The sequence below is a fragment of the Notolepis coatsorum genome (assembly GCF_963971535.1).
Source record: "Notolepis coatsorum genome assembly, chromosome: 8".
Taxonomy (NCBI): domain Eukaryota; kingdom Metazoa; phylum Chordata; class Actinopteri; order Aulopiformes; family Paralepididae; genus Notolepis; species Notolepis coatsorum.
In genome coordinates, this window is record NC_140172.1 from 58,191,153 (window position 1) to 58,209,160 (window position 18,008).

Consider the following 18,008-nt stretch of genomic DNA (forward strand, 5'->3'; position numbering starts at 1 on the left):
GTGTTAGGAATAGTGAGGAGAGTTATAGGAGTATACGGTAGCGTAGCCTATGGCTACAGGGAAGGCTGGGGGGAGTGAGGGATTTGAGGAAGGAGGGAAAGTGGGAAAGGCAGGTAGGAAGAGTCCGGTCAGCAGAGGGGGAAGGGGGGGGTTAAAATATTCAAAATGGGTAGTAGCGAAGGGTTTGTTGTTTTGTTTAAATTAAAAAGTCAGAAATTGGAGGACACAGCTGGATTTAGAGCATTGAATCCACTAACTGTATCTCACAGTTTGGAGGGACAGCTAGGAACATTTGGAGTCTTCGAGGCAAACATTTTGTCAAACGGCTTATTGAGAGTTTGTTGCGAGAATAAGGAGCAGTTCGATGCAGCTATGAAGTTGACAAAGGTGATGAAGGTGGGGGTGGAGACAATTATCCCTAGAGAGAGACAGCAGGGGCTTAAAGGAGTAATTTATGGGGGTTTTGGTGCGTTGTCCAATGAGGAAATTAAGGGTAATATCAAGGGAGGAAATGTCATTAATGTCTTTAGATTCAAGGCTAGGGAGGGCAGCTCAGGAGATGTGCCAGTTGTGGTAACATTTGCAGACACTGTGTTACCAGTCAGGGTGTTTATAGGGAGTATGTCGTACATCGTGAGAGAGTATGTAAGACCTCCGCTGCGCTGCTACAAGTGCCAGAGGTTCGGGCATATTGCTGGGGCTTGCAGGGCGAAACGGAGGTGTGCGAAATGTGGCGATGACCACGATATCCACAGTCAGTAGACAGGAGTGGGCGGGGGCGGAAGGGAGAGAGAGGGGGAAAGTAGAATGGAGGAAGGAGATAGTAGATTAGATCCTTGATGTTTTATATTCTTCAGTGGAATGCCCGGAGTCTGACTGCTAATGGACAGGAGTTAAAAAGATTTGTGGATGAATTCAAAGTGAAACCTGAGTTAATTTGCATTCAAGAGACGTGGCTGAAACCTTGCCTTGATTTTGTTATTCCAGGATATGTGTGTTTAAGAAAAGACAGAGTTGATAGAGCAGGTGGAGGGTGTGCAACTTTAATTAGAGTAGGGCTTCAGTACAGGGCACTGGACATAACATCTAATCTTGAGTGTGTGGCAGTGGAAGTTTGGAGTAATCAGAGCCATAGTCCCATAACGGTGCTTAATTTATATAATCCTTGTAAACAACTCATTTTGTCTGAATTTGATGAAATTATGGAGAAGGTGAGATGTCCTGTTATATGGGTCGGTGATTTTAATGCTCATAATCCATTGTGGGGTAGTGATAGTAAGGACAGTAATGGAGTCGTGGTTGAGGAGATTTTGGATAAGCATGATTTAGTTATGATAAATGATGATAGACCGACTAGGTTTGATATTTTAAGGAATACTTGTAGTCATATAGATTTGTGTTTTGCCTCTTCAAATTTAGCCAGAATTGGAGAGTGGGATGCGATGGATATGTATACTCTGGGTAGCGACCATTATCCTATTTTGTGCAGATTTGGTAGGGATCTGAGAATAGAAATTGAGGAGAGAGTGCCCAGGTATAATTTCTCGAAAGCTAATTGGGATGAATTCTTGGAGGCGGCCCGAAAGTTGATAGGAGAGATTGACTCTGAGGGGAATGTAGACAGGTGGAATGCTTCTCTTAGTGAGATGATTCATCAACATCTGTCCAACCATGAGCTCTACGAACCCCTTCAGTCAGCCTACCGAGCACATCACAGCACAGAGACCGCCCTCATCAAGATCACTAATGACCTCCTCCTTGCTGCAGACTCCGGACACATCAGCCTCCTCATCCTTCTCGACCTCTCCGCGGCGTTCGACACAATATCCCACTCAGTCCTCCTCAAATGCCTCTCCGACAACCTAGGCATCACCGGTACAGCTCTGTCATGGTTTCATTCATATCTCACTAATAGATCTCAGTTTGTCAGCGTCAGCGGCTCATCCTCCCCCCCGGCCCCAGTCAACCACGGTGTCCCCCAGGGCTCTGTGCTGGGTCCCCTACTATTCACCATTTACATGCTCCCCCTCGGTCAGATTATACGTCACCACGGACTCAACTTCCACTGTTATGCTGATGATACTCAGCTCTACATCAGCACCTCACCATCCTCCCAGCTCCCCCCACAGTCTGTAGTCAACTGCCTCCACGCTATAAAAACCTGGATGGCAACCAAATTACTTAAACTCAACAGCAAAAAGACAGAGCTCATGGTTGTGGCCCCCAAGGCACTGCTCGGGAAGGTTGGAGATCTCCTCCTCCACGTTGACAGCTGTTCCATCTCCCCGTCTCTCGAAGTCCGTAACCTGGGCGTCACCCTTGACTCCACACTTTCATTTCACTCCCACATCAAATCTGTCACCAAGTCTGCCTTCTACCACCTCAGGAACATCTCCCGTCTCCGACCCTCACTCTCAGACTCTGTGGCGGAGACCCTGATCCACTCATTTGTCACCTCCCGGTTGGACTATTGTAATGGAGTCCTGTTCGGGGTACCCAGCAAAGCCCTGGACAGGCTCCAGTATGTCCAGAACTCAGCTGCCAGGGTTCTCACTCACACCAAGCCCTGGCAGCTAGAGCTGCCGCGATTACCGCATTACCGCGGTATCGCTGTTACATCACGGCCACCGCAGAGTAGGCTGAATACCGCGTCACCGCTGTTTTTTATAATAATAATAATAATAAATTACCCTCCTCTCGTTGGGCTTGCAGCTCTGCAGATATACCCTACTTCTCTATCGAGGTTCCAAGCGACCCTATTGGGTACCAGAAAAGTCACGTGAAACATTGCAGACCACTGATTGGTCAGAAGAGAGACGCGTCACACGTTTTTTACGTCCTGAATGTCAGCTCATCACAACACGGCTAATAACGTTAGCTTTAACTCTCCGCCGGAGTGGACTACCATCGCTCTTCAGGAGTACTAAACGAGACATAATGATTTTACTGTCTGCAACGAATGTTATAATAAAAGCCCTTCGTTCTATACACTTAATAAAACTTTATTAACAGACCGCAGAATGGGACAACTCAGCACGCTCTGAGCAAAGAAAGGAACTGAGATATGAATAGAGTATTGCTTGCCTTGCTATCGTCCGGTAAATACGCTCAGTGATGTTATTGAACGTATAACTATATAATGTTAATGCCACAAAACGAATGCCTTTATTATAAAGTAGTAACTTTATAGTAATAATAAGAAGAAAGGGTCGGGGGGGGTAACCAGCCCTGCCCGCGACACCGAGTGAACTGCGCACGACCAGAGGGTAAACTTCGAATCCGTGTTTCACTTTCAATAACTAATGCGTGCTTGCCGAATCCCAAACAATATTCATGCTGCAAAGTCATCCTCTAAAGATAGACATTTAGACTAGAGGCAGGCTATATGTTATAAAGAGTAGACTACTACTAAAAAAAAATGCATTCAAACTTTTTTTTTTTTTTTTTTTGTGTGCGTGCGGTAATACCGCAGCGGTAGGAAATATTTTGCAAATTTGTGCTGTAAGGAAAACAGCAATACCGCGGCAGCTCTACTGGCAGCACATCACCCCCACCCTCATCCATCTCCACTGGCTTCCAGTCAGGTTCCGCATCACCTTCAAACTCCTGCTCCTCACCTACAAATCCCTCCATGCCCTCGCCCCCCGGTACCTGTCTGATCTCCTCCACCAGTACACTCCATCCCGGAACCTACGATCCTCTGATCTAGGTCTCCTCTCCATCCCTCGCACCAGGTTAGGGACTTTTGGGGACAGAGCCTTCAGCGTGGCGTCCCCTACCCTCTGGAACTCTCTCCCCCCCGAAATCCGCAACGCCCCAACCCTGGACACCTTCAAATCCGCTCTAAAAACACACCTCTTCACCAAGGCTTTCCCCATCAGTTAGTTTTAGATTAAATTAGGTCCATTATCCCCTACTTTCCCTCATCCCCTCTTCCCCCTCCCCCCCTACTTTCCTTGCCCTATTTTTTTTCCTGATTGTAAAGCGACCTTGGGTTCTATGAAAGGCGCTATATAAATTTGATTTATTATTATTATTATTATAAGGCAGCGCAGGACACAATTCCTATGAAGAAGGATCCCAGAGCTAGAATGTTTGTTCCCTGGTGGAGTAAAGAGTGTGATGTAGCTGTAAGGAATAGGAATAAAGCATATAGGAAGGTGAGACAGTAGAATATAAGAGGTTGTCGCTTTCACACAGGGGCTGTTTGGTCCGGACTATCGGACCAGAATTCGATAGTCCGGTTTTTCGGGTTTGTGTGAATGCTCGTCGAACTCGGTCCGCGGACCAAACACACAAACTCTGGTCCGACCAAAAACATAGGTCTCGGTTCGCTTCATCGGACCAAACGCGGACCAAATATAGGAAGTGCTTATTATTACCACTGCGCGTGGCATTCACTGCAAAACAAGCACACTGCATCTATCTCTCTATCTATCTATATATCTAACTGTGCACGGCTTACTATTAATACCGTGGCGCGCGGCATTACAAGCACACTGTGTAAACATGTCTCGTGGACAGACTTGGGTGATCCGCTGATCTGGAGTCTCTGGGCATTGTGGTGGGTGGAGGAAGTGGGACCAAGCCAGGTGATCATATGTTCTGACTCGGCTGCTGCACTGATGGCTCTGGTAGGTCTAAAGCTCGCCCTGATCTCATTCAGGAAATAATGTTGGTTTTATATAGGATTGAGAAGGCAGGCTGTTCAGTGGAGTTTTGTTGGGTTCTGGGGCATGCTGGGATTGAGGGAAATGAGATAGCTGATTCCCTTGCCAAACAGCCTGGGAAGGGAGGAAGAGATAGGCATTTCAATGGGAAGAGTGGAACTCAGAGAGAAGATAAAGAAAGGAGTTGAGGCTGAGTGGGAAAAGGGGACCAAGGGAAGGCACTATTTCTCTCTGCAGCCTCGGGTCAAAATCAAGGTGGCTGGATATGGGTCTAGGAGCGATAGGGTCAAGATGTGTAGATTGAGGCTGGGACATTGTGGGTTGAACAGTACCTTGTGCATTGTGGGAAAACATCCAGATGGGCGGTGTGAATGTGGAGAGACTGAAACTGTCAAGCATGTTTTCCTAGAATGTGAAAGGTATAGGAAAGAAAGGGACATCTTTTATAAAAGGTTTACAGAATTGGGAGTCTCTTCCTTCTCTCTTAAATCTTTCTTTGGCATGGATAATGAGAACCACCAGCTGATCACAGAGTCAGTGCTGACATTTCTGCACCAGTCAGAGTTGTATCAGAGGATATAGTGTTATTTTATTTATTATTATTATTATTATTATTATTATTATTATTATATATATATATATATTATTTTTTGTTTGTTTATGTTTTAAGGCCTAAATTGTAGGCGTAGTATGGAACTGAGGAGGGCAGTAATACGCCATGTTGCGTCTACACTGCCAGAAATTCTAAAGAAGAAGAAGAAGAAGTGTCTCTCTCTCTCTGGCATGAGGCTAGGCCTTGTGATACTTTGTGACATTGACTTTGATACTATTGCATTTGTTTATTGGCCTTTGTGTTTTTGGAAATTGCCTTGTGTGTGTATGGCCACAGAGAGAGCATTGTTAGCTTTAGATTGTTTTGTATATATTTTGCCATTCTTGTCTGTACCATTAACACTATGGCGTCCGTTCACAAGTAAATACGTGTTTCGATTCCATGCGTTGTGGTCCAGAGCCACGAGTATACTCGTGACGAGTTGTTATTGTTTTATTCCATATTTATAACGCTTATTAGGTCCCCGATCCACTAGCAGGATCTTTCCACATATTTGATTTTCGAAACATGCAGTACCGGCCAGATCCGCTTAGGGGCGCCATCGCTCCACTGCAGTATCATTGATGGAATTTAAAAAAAAAAATAAATAAAAAATGCTTTTACAGTCCTGTGGGCGCATCATAGAGCCTTGATTCCAGCCGAACATACTCCATCTTTGATCAGCTTGCCGAACGTTTTTTTTCAGCGTGGAATAATGGGATTTATGATCAGCCAATGGACATATCGATCTACCAGATTCCGATGAATAATGACAAAATGCTGCCGGTGATCACATGGCCTGACGGTAGGATACTATTCACCAAAATTACAGCCGGATTGGACATTGTTGTAACACGCAAGCGATCGATCAGTTGAATGTGGCTACTTGAACGCACACTGTATTGCTAATCAATAATATTAATCGGCATCCCCCGCCGCCCCCATTTCATCCATAGATGCTCTGTAATAGTCCGGATGCTAAGCAGTTTGTTTTATTTCATTCGTATATATACAACAGAAATGGCGTTTGATATAACGTGACTAGCCTTTAGCCTCATATCTAGCTTCCCAGAAAAAAGACGAGACGAAAACTGCGATAAAGCTTATATTCACGAAGTAGCTAAAAAAAAAGACGTGTCCGGCCCATGGGGACATCAAATTTGATTTGATTTGATTTGAGTGTTCATCATTTCGTCCGAGGGCTGAGGAGGGTTTGAATGGGATCCAGCCTTGTTGTTGAAACAGTTTATATGTTCTATGTCTAGTGGTGGAACACAGTCCCTTTACTTAAGTTAACACTTTGAGTGCCAACAACGAGAAATCTCGTTAGTTCATGCCATGCGTTGAGTGCCAAGAACGAGAAATCTCGTTATTTAATCGTAAACAGGGAAAATACCGCCTCTCTCCGGATGGTATTGCACCCCATTGGATTGGACTGAATGAAATGGATGGGGGAAAAATAGTCCGGATTCCACATTTTACTTGTCAGGCATGTAACCAGAGACGATCCCACTCATTGCCCACCCTCAGAACAGCGTGGAATATGTGTTGCCAGTACCCAGCGTTGGATCAATAAACGCGATCGATATTTGGAATGGCGATCAGGAATTGGAATAATCTTTTTGGAGAACATCTGATCTGAGGTAAGGAATCTATTTTACCAGAATTGGGATAATCGGAGCTCGTTTCACCTTTATCTCAGCGTGTCCCATATGTGTGTGTGTGGCTGTGTGTGTGCTGATCAGGAAATAAGATAATAGATTTTTCAGCCCGCTTCTCTAGCGTGCATAAGTACACATATACTATCGATAATCTAGAGTTTATTTGAAAACGATTCATAAATAGGCAGAAAAATGACAACGTGTTTTGTGTATTACAGTAAAGCGCGATTCCTGCAGAATCTTTTTTTTTTCTTTCTGGAAGTTTAAAAAAACAAGCGTTTTTCAAAATGGTATAAAACGGAAATGAACCGATTAAAAAAACAATCCCTTTCGACAATGTTGACTGGAAACAAGTCATTGATAAGCGACGGGCGTATTAGACACATAATTTAAGATATAGTTTATGCTTTCGCAAATGTGCTCGCTCTCTCATTGAATAGAGCGTTGGCAATCCAGAGCCAACCCGTGCGCCCCCTGCTGGCACTCAAAGTGTTAAAGAACAACTACTCAGATAGCATAGCACTCTTGTAGTTTGTTATGTGTGTTAACTGTGTGTGTCTCTCTCTCGGCAGGCGGTTTGGTTATCATGTGAAACAGAGGTCATGCCGCTGGTCAAGAGATCCATAGCTCCGCGCCACCTGTGCCACACTGCAGTGCCTGATGGGATTGGCAGCGAGCTGGAATGCGTCACCAACAACACGCTGTCGGCCATCATACGTCAGCTCAGCAGTCTAAGTGAGATTACATATCTGGTTCATCTGGTGCTGTAGAGTAGAGGCAAAATATCATATCACATTAGTTCTTAGTTTTGAGGGGATTTAGTTTTCCTTTAAAAAAAATATATATATATATATTAGTGCTGTCAAACGATTAAAATATTTAACTCGATTAATCGCATGATTGTCCATAGTTAACTCGCGATTAATCGCAAATTAATCGCATTTCTATTTAAAAAAAAATTACCTTAAAGGGGAACTATCTTATAAATGGCCTTTTTGAGTGTTTAGCATTGTTTCCTAGCTATGTGAACTTATATTAATATGATCTATGTCTCAAAATTCTCATATTGGCGCATTCTTCCAATTCTCCTCTCACAATATTCACCCTCACTGAACTGAGTCATTTGAAAATGTGATGATTTGTGATGTCAGAGAGACACCGCTGCATGTTAATGTTGAGATACAAGATGAGCTGCACACAGTGGTTGGAGCCCAGGCTCAAAACGGCTTAAGATCTTGAGGTAGAAAAATGCTGTTTTTGAGGACTTGATTAGAAATACAAAACAATGAATAAAAAAAATATATATATTACAGAGGTGTTCCATAGACTCACAGGAATTGTGTAAAAGTGCCCAAATAGTGAAAGAAATAGTAAAATAGTTCCCCTTTAAACAGATCTTTTTCAAGTTCCAAGTTTTAATACTCTTATCAACATGCGAGTCAACAAATGCTTGCTTTGTGCAGCCATTTAACACAAAAGGATGACTCTCATGCATTGCAAATTTGCATCAAATTCAAAACAGAGTGATGCACAAAATAACTTAAAAGAAAATAATAATTTAAAACAATGAATAAAGTGTGCATGAAATAATAGGGGAAAGAAAACGTTAGGAACTTGTTACATTCACACACACAAGGGCTGATTAATCACACACCCCCTCTCTCCCTCACACACACACTCTCCCAGCTCTTTTTCTCTTTTGCCCCTTCCTCATCTCTCTCACCCCCCTCTCTCTCTATATCTCACACACACACACACACACACACACACACACACACACACACACACACACACACTTCAGAAACAAACATAGTATCAATGAGAGCATCAATAATACACCTGAGTGAAGTCTAGTAAAAAAAAAATATATTTTTTTTTTTAGTTAATCTTGAGTTAAAAAAATTAGTGGCATTAATAGAATCGGGAGTTAACGCGATATTAACGCGATATATTTGACAGCCTTAATATATATATATAAACATATATATCTTTATCTTTATGCAAATGTTATGGTGCTAACCTATATAATTATATAGAAGAAACCTACCCATAATTATCTCCTGGTCACGTTAAAAACAGGTAACTCCTTGAGAAAGATGTTTTTCTCTCTCTGATGTACAGTACTTCCTTGTTTACATTCATGAACTCGCTGCTTTCCGTAGTGTTTTCCGTAATGATTTCTTTGACAAGAGGCGACCAGTTTGTTAGTGAGACCAGGAGATTCGTGTCCATATACAAAGCTATTCAGCCTACTGTATATAACGTCCAGCCAGTGCTTGGTACATTGCTGTCCCTTGATGTTGCAGAGTGCTAGGTCCTTTGCTGTGCAGGGTCCACCTAACAAAGGACATTGAAGGAGGTGCTCCATGGTCTGGGGTACTGTGCCACAGTCGCATGTGGTTGGGCCACTACGATAACCCCATCTGCTTAGGGCTTCCCTGGAACGGCCAACACCTGAGCGTAGTTGGTTCAGGCAGTTCCATTTTGCTCAGTTGTTATCTCCTGGTGGGAGGGTTTCAGTAGGGGGGATGAGCATAGTCAAGCTTTTCCTTCCACATGTTAAGGCAGGCTTCAGATGGTGTTGTCTCCAGTGGAGCAGAAACTTCTCAGTGATTTTAGTCGACTGGGGGCAGGTACATGGCCAATTAGCCATGTGGGTGCCTCTCATCTGTGGCTTGCCTGCGCCGCTCTGTCCTGCTGGCTAGCGCTCTTCTGATGTCTGGAGGGGCGATACCTGCCAGCATGTACAGGTCGTTGGTGTTAGTGGGCTTCAGGCACCCAGTGATACATATGCAGCTCTCATTAACACTTTGAATGCCCAGCAGGGGGCACACATTTAGTGCTTGAATGCCCACATCCACTTCAATGTTAGCATTAACACTTTAATCGCTGTTGACGCTGGAACACGTCATTCCCCGCCATGCTCATTCTGCCAAAGCGTCTTTGATATCAATATTTCAAAAATCTGTGATCGAAATCATATTTCTCCCCCGGAGACATGAGATGTACTGGTGAGCCCCTATCAACTCTCTAAACGGTTCAAGAGCGCCATCTGGTGGCCGATCGGCGGATCGCCCAGGGAAGAAACAGGAAGTGGAAGCTGGTGCTCATTTCAATTTGGTCCGATCACTCGGTAATAGTCCCAGGACTCGAGCTGATCACGACGGATAGTGATCCGTTACCAATAACTCGATAAACAACATGATTTGGACGTATATACTATTATACAACCCGGAAATGGATCGGATATTTCGACATCCCATAATAGAAAAAATTCTGTTCCACGCTCATCTCCCAACGGCGAGAGGAAGCTATGGTGAGTTTCAGCGTTATTTTGTAATGTCTTCTATACTAACTGCTCTAATGATCATATCACCCACACTAGATGAATGATATAACGTTGCCCACGGAATTATAAACGACCCCCCCTCCCCATCCGGTCATCATCAGATCATACGTAGTAACTTCTAGAAGTACGTCCATTTGATTTTTTTTTATCTCGCACAGATTCCTACCAAACTGTATTTGATCATCAATATAATGCATTTAGGGCTATAAATCAAGTTCTGGAGAAAGCTGCAGAAAACGATAAAAACATACTTATACTTTAGACCGTATTTTAGTATGAATATGTGAATGAAAAAGTATAACGTTGCTACACCCTGAACAATAGATATAGGACTTTGAATGTCATAGTAATGTCAATTTAGCAATACAATTTAAAAAGTTATAGCCCTGCAAAGAAGGGGAACTTCTCCATGTTAAATAGGGCTGGCGAGGGATGGTAAATTATGAATTTAACCCCGGCGATCAAAGTGTTAATATCGCCTAATCTATGTTTTAAATTATGTGTCATGATATGAACTTTCTGGACAGTCCTCTGGCGCCCCCGGGCGGTCTGTTTGCGGTGCTACGGGCCCTCACCCTTGCCACCCTTCATATGGACCGTTACGTACATATATTGTCAAATCTGTTGTTGTCCTCATGTATTCTCATTCTGTCACAATGTTGAATCCCTACCTGGCTCAAGACCTGGCTGCCTATTATTAGTTATCACTAATGCATTGCCCATGTTCTTGTTCCCCGTGTTGTTATGTTTACATATGTTTAATCCCTGCCTGGCTCAAGACCTGGCTGCCTATTATTATGTGTCCCTATTATCCCTGTTATTGTTAGTGTCTAGTCTTGTTCCCTCTGTGTATTCTTGTTCCTGTGTGTATCCATATTCATGTTCCTCTCTTCTCCAGCTGTTCCTGTTTAGCAATCACTGTTAGTATATATTCTGTGCTGTCCTGTTACTCCCCTGTCGGTTCGTAAACGTATCTTGTGTCGTCCGTTGTTGTCAGAACATTATTATCATTATACCATTGTGGTTGTGATAGCACCCTTCCGTGCTAATCACGCTTGTACCCTTTGTTGTATATTCTTTATCTGCCGGCTTAGGCTGTGGTACGTTTATTGTTTTGTTGTTGTAGCTGTACTCCTAAGAGTGAAGTAAAGCCTCTTCTCAACTACACCCCGCTTGTGTCCTGCTTCTCTCTCATTCCTGTATTGCGCCTGGGTCCACACACCAACAACGAGATTCTTACATTATGGCTATGTGTCTAATCTGCCCGTCGCATTTTATCAATGACCTATTTCCAGTCAACATTGTCGAAGCAGATTGTTTTTTTTTATCGGTTCATTTCCGTTTCATAGCATTTAGAAAACCCCTCGTTTTCACGGGGAAAAAAAGAGGATTCCATGATAATCGCCCCATACTGTAATATTCTAGAACGTTGTCATTTGTCTGCCTATTTATGAATCGTTTTCAAATAAACGCTAGATTATCGATAGTATATGTGTACGTGTGCACGCTAGTGCCGCGCGCTGAAAATCGATTCTCTCAGTTCCTGATCGCTCTTAGAGTCAAACAGCCATATCACAAAAAAAAGAAAAAGTGTATATCTCCGTGAAAACGGGTCTGATTATCCTAAGACTGGTAACATAGATTCCGTACCTGAGATCAGATGGTATCCAAAAAGATTATTCCAATTCCTGATCGCCATTCCAAATATCGATCGCGTTTATTGATCAAACGCTGGGTACTGGAAACACACATTCTCTGCTGTTCTGGTGGTCGGCAATGACTTAGATCATCTCCGGTTACATGCCTGACAAGTAAAATGTGGAAGCAAGACTTTTTTTTCTCCATGCGTTTCATTCAATCCAATCGAAAGTGGTGCAGTACCATCCGGAGAGACGATAGGGGGCGGTATTTTCCCTGTTCGAGTTCAGACAGATCCCCACTGGTAACGTGAGGCTAGATTGATGAAAAATGAATGGAAATCGATAATAAAAAAAATAACTATTAAAAACGAGAAATCTCGTCGCTGGCACTCAAAGTGTTAAAGAGTGGGGTCCAGTTTCTTAGCATGCGTGGATCTTTCCCATGCCGGGCTGGCATATTCTGCAGTAGAGAAGCTGAGGGCAAGGGCTGTGGCACGTAGTGTCTTGGGACATGCACAGTGGTGTTCCACACCAAGACACATTCAGTTGGCGCTTAGCTTCCTTGTTTTTCAGGTGGAAAGCGCACACTTGTGTTTTTGCTGGGTTGGCACCAGTGATGCCACTAACGCGTTACTAAGTAACGCGTTAGTGTAATCTGATTACTTTTCCCCGAAAATAGTAATCTAACGCGTTAATCTTTACAAGCCAGTAATCTGATTGCAGTTACTTGTCCAAGTGGCTGTGCGTTACTATTTCGTTACTATCTCATCATAATGCAGGCGGAATGCAGTATTTTCTTTCGTTTTCGACAGTCAAATATACTTTTGGAGAGCTTTTCCTTGTATTGGGGAGTGACGTCACAGCACGCAACCTCGCGTGTTGAGCCATGCTGGTGGGCGCGGCTGTTATTGTTATTATCAGGCTGACCAAAACATAGCGAGCTAGCAGGGAGACGCTCGCGCTGGTAACGCTTTCTTGCACTGGAAGTTCACTAGTCTACTTAACGTTTGTGTCAGCTAAGCCGGGTGAAAAAAACATTCACTTTGCGGAGGAAACAAAATACTGTCTACCGCATATGGAATATAGAGCACAGCACGACCATCGACTTCTACAGGACTCGGAGCTGCACCAGCCAAACAGTATGTTCCACCTTTGAGTTAAACATCTTTTGCATTGCACTATTCATGAACATGGAACACCATACTGCAGTAATAGTATGTAGGTTGTCAGTAGCAGAAGGAACAGACTTTCTGACAAGAGGTTTGAGAAGATTCTGTTACTGAGATATAATCACTGGTTTACTCACCCCTCCCCTGTTTCACTAGGAACATTAGAACCATATCTGAATGGGGCAGGCCAAAGGTAGGCTACATATCAGCCTACATGTGGTGTTATTGACCATTTATATTTTGTGAAATCTATAGATCTATAGGTTTAGGTTAGGTTTAGGTTTACTTTATTTGTTCAAGGGGGACAGTGTACATTAATAAAACATTTTACAAATGTAAATGCACCCAATTTTAGCCAAAAGGCTAATTTCCATTGGTAGTCCCCCTGCCAGAAGGTACAGGCTAAAATCCTGTGTAAAAAAAAGGGTTAGCAATAAAAACAGAATAAAATCAAGATAAATACATTAGAATAAAAACACAACAAAAGCACATAGACATAGTAGGGATACAGGTCACAATACAGTCATGGACACAAGGACAGAGCACATCATGACATATTAAGAGACCCAGACATAGACAGACGCACCATATCCATATCCACACACATATACGTATACAGACACCTCAGTGTCTAGATATAGATATAGATAGGCCTACCTGCCCTATTAGTACATTTTACTCAAACTGAGTACATTTTACTCAATTTTTTTTGTCATTATGTTGTGGCAGCAGCAGGGACGACGACTTCGTAACCTAGTTACTTTCAAAGTAACTAAGTTACTCTGATAATCAAGTAATCAGTAAAGTAACTAAGATTACTTTTTAAAGGAGTAATCAGTAATCAGATTACTTTTACAAGTATGGCACGTAGATGGTTCTCTTCATAGTAGGTTGTTAATCCTGAGAGAGCGTCGTTGAGCGTTTCCTCAATACTAATGAAGTCTGTGCCTTGGGCGGTGATGCACAGGTCATGTGCATATGCAAACCGATGGGTGACATCATCTCTGGGTTGGTCGTTTGTATAGATGTTGTACCTTTAACACTATGGCGTCCGAGAACGAGATATACGTGTTTCGAAAAAGAGCGTTGTGGACCAGAGCCACGAGTATATACGTGACGAGTTGTTATTGTTTTATTCCATATTTATAACGCTTCTTAGGTAAACGATCCACTACCAGCATCTTTTCACATATTTGATTTTCGAAACATGCAGTACCGGCCAGACCCGCTTAGGGGCGCCATCGCTCCACTGCAGTATCATTATGTGATTTAAAAAAAAAATGCAAGTACAGTTCTGTGGGCGGATCCCAGCCGAACATCCTCCATCTTGGATCAGCTTGCCGAGCGTTTTTTCCAGCGTGGAATAATGGGATTTATGATTAGCCAATGTGCATATCGATCTACCAGAATCCGATGACTGGTGAGGAAATACTGCCGGCGATCACATGGCCTGACGGTAGGATAATATTACCCCAAATTACAGCTGGATTGGACATTGTTTTATAACGTAACGTGATCGATCAATGAAAATGCTATATTGAACGCACACTGTATTGCTAATCAATAATAGTAATCGGCGTTCCCCGCCGCCCCTATTTCATCCATAGATGCTCCATTTCATCCATAGATGCTCTGTAATAGTCCGGATGCTACGCAGTTTGTTTTATTTCATTCGTATATATACAGCAGAAATGGCCGTTTGATATAACGGCGCCAACGTTTAGCGTTTTTTCTAGCCTCCTGCAGAAAAGCCTAGACTAAAAGCCTAGACTAAAAAACAGATGGATTTTTATTTTCTTTAAGCCATTATGAAGGCACGGTTTATGGACTCAAGTGACAATGAGAATGGACAGATAGCAATACTATAAATGATATATAAAGCTCTTAAAAAGTACATCGGTTTGTTTACAATCCGCTGTCCTCTGAGGCCTAAATCGTCGAGCCCCGCCGGTCGCCATAGTGTTAACACATTGAGTGCCACGCCCCTTCCGGGAAGTGACCACTTCCGTGTCGTCCATTAACCCCATGTAAACGTAGTTGTACTTTGTAGACCTAAACCTATATTTTATAGTATAGCTATGGGTCTAATAACGCCGTCGAGTCTCATTGAGCTGCTTCTGGTCAACGTGCAAAAACTGATTATTTTTTCATCCGTACATTTCCGTTTTATACTGTTTTGAATATGAACATAGTCCGGCCGCTTCTGAGCAATTCCAGGGAAAATACACGAAAACAGCGTTTTTGTGTAATTCAATATTTTTCGCCTGATTATCGGATCTTCCTGAAATCAACGCTAGATCATCACTATTATCCTTCCTCGTGCACGCATGCAATGTGATTTAGACCGGCGCCCCCCTCTCCTGCAACCCAACGGCATACAGCCAAACAGCTATAACACAGATAGCTTCAATCGCAGTAGAAATAAATATCAGATCAACGCAAGCTTTCATATATGGTGTCCTTACCTGGTCTCTAAAGTAATGCAAAAAAAAGAATCCAATAATCTCATCGCCATTCCAGTTATCCACAGCGATCGTGCCTCTGACGTTGTAGGACATTGCACTTCAACGGGCGGGCGGGGTCAGTAGTCCAAACCACCCCTACAAGCGTGTGTTTTGCCGGAGTGTTTAGGACCCGCCCCCATGCCGCAGCTCGGTACAGAAAAGAAACCAACCCGTTTCTAACGGGGTGCATTACTGGCTGAAGGCGTTAGAGGGTGGTATAATACCGTCTGCCAGCTCAGACACACTCAGAACAGTATGCACAAGGTGCCCCGCTGAATTATGAATGGCAATAGATAATAAACTAAATACTGTGACAGAAACGTAGATCTACGTTTCCGGCACTCAACGGTCGGGCCACAGAAACGTAGATCTACGTGAACGGCAGTCAATGTGTTAATCATGATTATAGAATTACACCATTTCTTAACCATAAGCATTTTAAAAGCTACGGTATTTATGTTAACGGTTTTCTGTATTATTTTTTATATATTAAAAGGTATTGATTTTTTTTACACAGTATAAAATATAGGCATACTTTCAAAAGGCCCAGAAGAAATTAGTGTGGGAAAAAAAGAAAAAGGTGATTATAAAATCTCTTTTTTTTATTCTCTTTTCCCCCCATAACACTGCAAAATAGATTATAAAAAAATTATAATACTGTGATAATCATAGACTAATCATAAACTATTTGTACCACAACAATATCATACCGTTGCATCTCTAATGTATGTTTGTGTGTATCTGTATTGCAACATGATGGCACCTCCCAAACCTTAATTACCTGAAGCAGCCTCATCTTTAAAGGATTATTATTCTAGGGCAGGGTTGATATATCCAGAGTGGCCAACATATTACCTTATCATATTTTATTTATTTATTTACATTTTTGTGTAATGAAATTATCATGACACAGCATCATGAAAATGTTATATTCTCATCCAATAGAGAGAGAGAGGGAGAGAGAGAGAATTAGTGGAGAGAGCCATCTGGACAGTGAATCCTTCCATTAGACTATGTGTTTAGGTACAGTGTGTGTGTGTGTGTGTGTGTGTGTGCGTGCGTGTGAGGTGAGCTTAGGTTGTACCGTACAGCTTAGTGTCAGACAAACAGATAAGTCCTTGAGAGAGAGAGAAAGAGAGAGAGGCAGAGTGAGAGAGGAAGAGAGACAGATTCTAATCACAGAATCTACTATAATCTGATCCCTGCTTTTATTTAATTTTTTTTACATTATAATAAGCTGTTCATATAACACTTATAAAGAGCTTCACCTAAAGAAGTGGTTCTAGGACCCCCAATCTGATACACTTCAGACTGTGGACCCCCAACCTGATACACTTCAGACTAGCTATGGCAACAGATCAGAAAGTTTGAACCTGGTCGAGGGCAGAGTTTAGTTCAGTTAGCTGGATAACCTGCATGGCCACACCCTCGCAAAGAAATGCAGCTCGCTTCCTGAAATAATTCTCACAGTCTAGATCCCATTATACCATTCTGAATTATGTTTTTGTGCTTCGTTCTTCTAGAGGGGGCTTTTGAAATGTAAAATAATATACCTAAGATGCTGATAATAAATCACATTCAGCCTATATATTTACTTTGTCCTAAATAATGCACATCATGAATTTCCCCAAGGGGATTAATAAAGGAATATCTTATCTTATCTTATCTTTATCATATTTATACGGATACGGCGCTCGGAGTCGCGATACACTGCATGTGGTTATTTTAATAACGGCACATTGCAAATGTGAATCCTGCGGGGATATTTTTAATGAATGAAACCTATCGGGCGTTTGGCTCTGATTAGTTTAATATTCTTCGCTGAGTATTTCAAGCATACATTGAAGCGTCTATGCGTGGATTGTGGATATGAATTATGAGGAATCTGAATCTGTGGATTGTTTAACCCTTTATTCGCCAATGAAGCTGCGGTAAGTTTCAGCGTGTTTGAATATTATGATCCATATAAACTGCTGTGATCTATGTTTCGCCCATACTACATGAATGATTTAACGTCGGCCACGGACTTATAAACCCCCCCCCCCCCCCCCCCCCCCCCCGGTCACCAGCAGATGATGAGGCATGACGCTTAGGACCTTGTACAATTGAAAATTTGTATCTGACGTCAATCGGTATCAAACTACATTTGATGATGTAATATATGTATTTATAGCTATAACTCGCGTTCTGCAGAATGCTGCAGAAAACGATAAAAACATATTTATACTTTAGACCGTATTTTAGTATGAATATGTGAATGAAAAAGTAGAACGTTGCTACATCCTAAACAATAGATACTTGACGTTGAATGGGCCATAGTAATGTCAATTTAGCAATACAATTTAAAAAGTTATAGCCCTGCAAAGAAGGGGAACATCTCCATAGACTTACATTACTGGCAGACAGTGGATTAAGATCAGAAT

At 42.5% G+C, this 18,008-nt stretch overlaps 1 protein-coding gene across 1 annotated transcript in view; it reads left to right on the plus strand.

Annotated features, from left to right (window-relative positions):
* Nucleotides 1-7,525: 7,525 nt before the first annotated feature.
* The window catches only part of LOC311233457 (actin-binding protein WASF3-like), a gene marked incomplete at both ends in the record, with an annotated part of 178,221 nt that continues 167,738 nt past the window's right edge, over nt 7,526-18,008 (plus strand). Inside the window, one exon of the mRNA XM_084320424.1 lies at nt 7,526-7,658. Coding sequence (XP_084176550.1) covers nt 7,526-7,658 — 133 coding nt within the window. The remainder of the gene's footprint in view (nt 7,659-18,008) is intronic.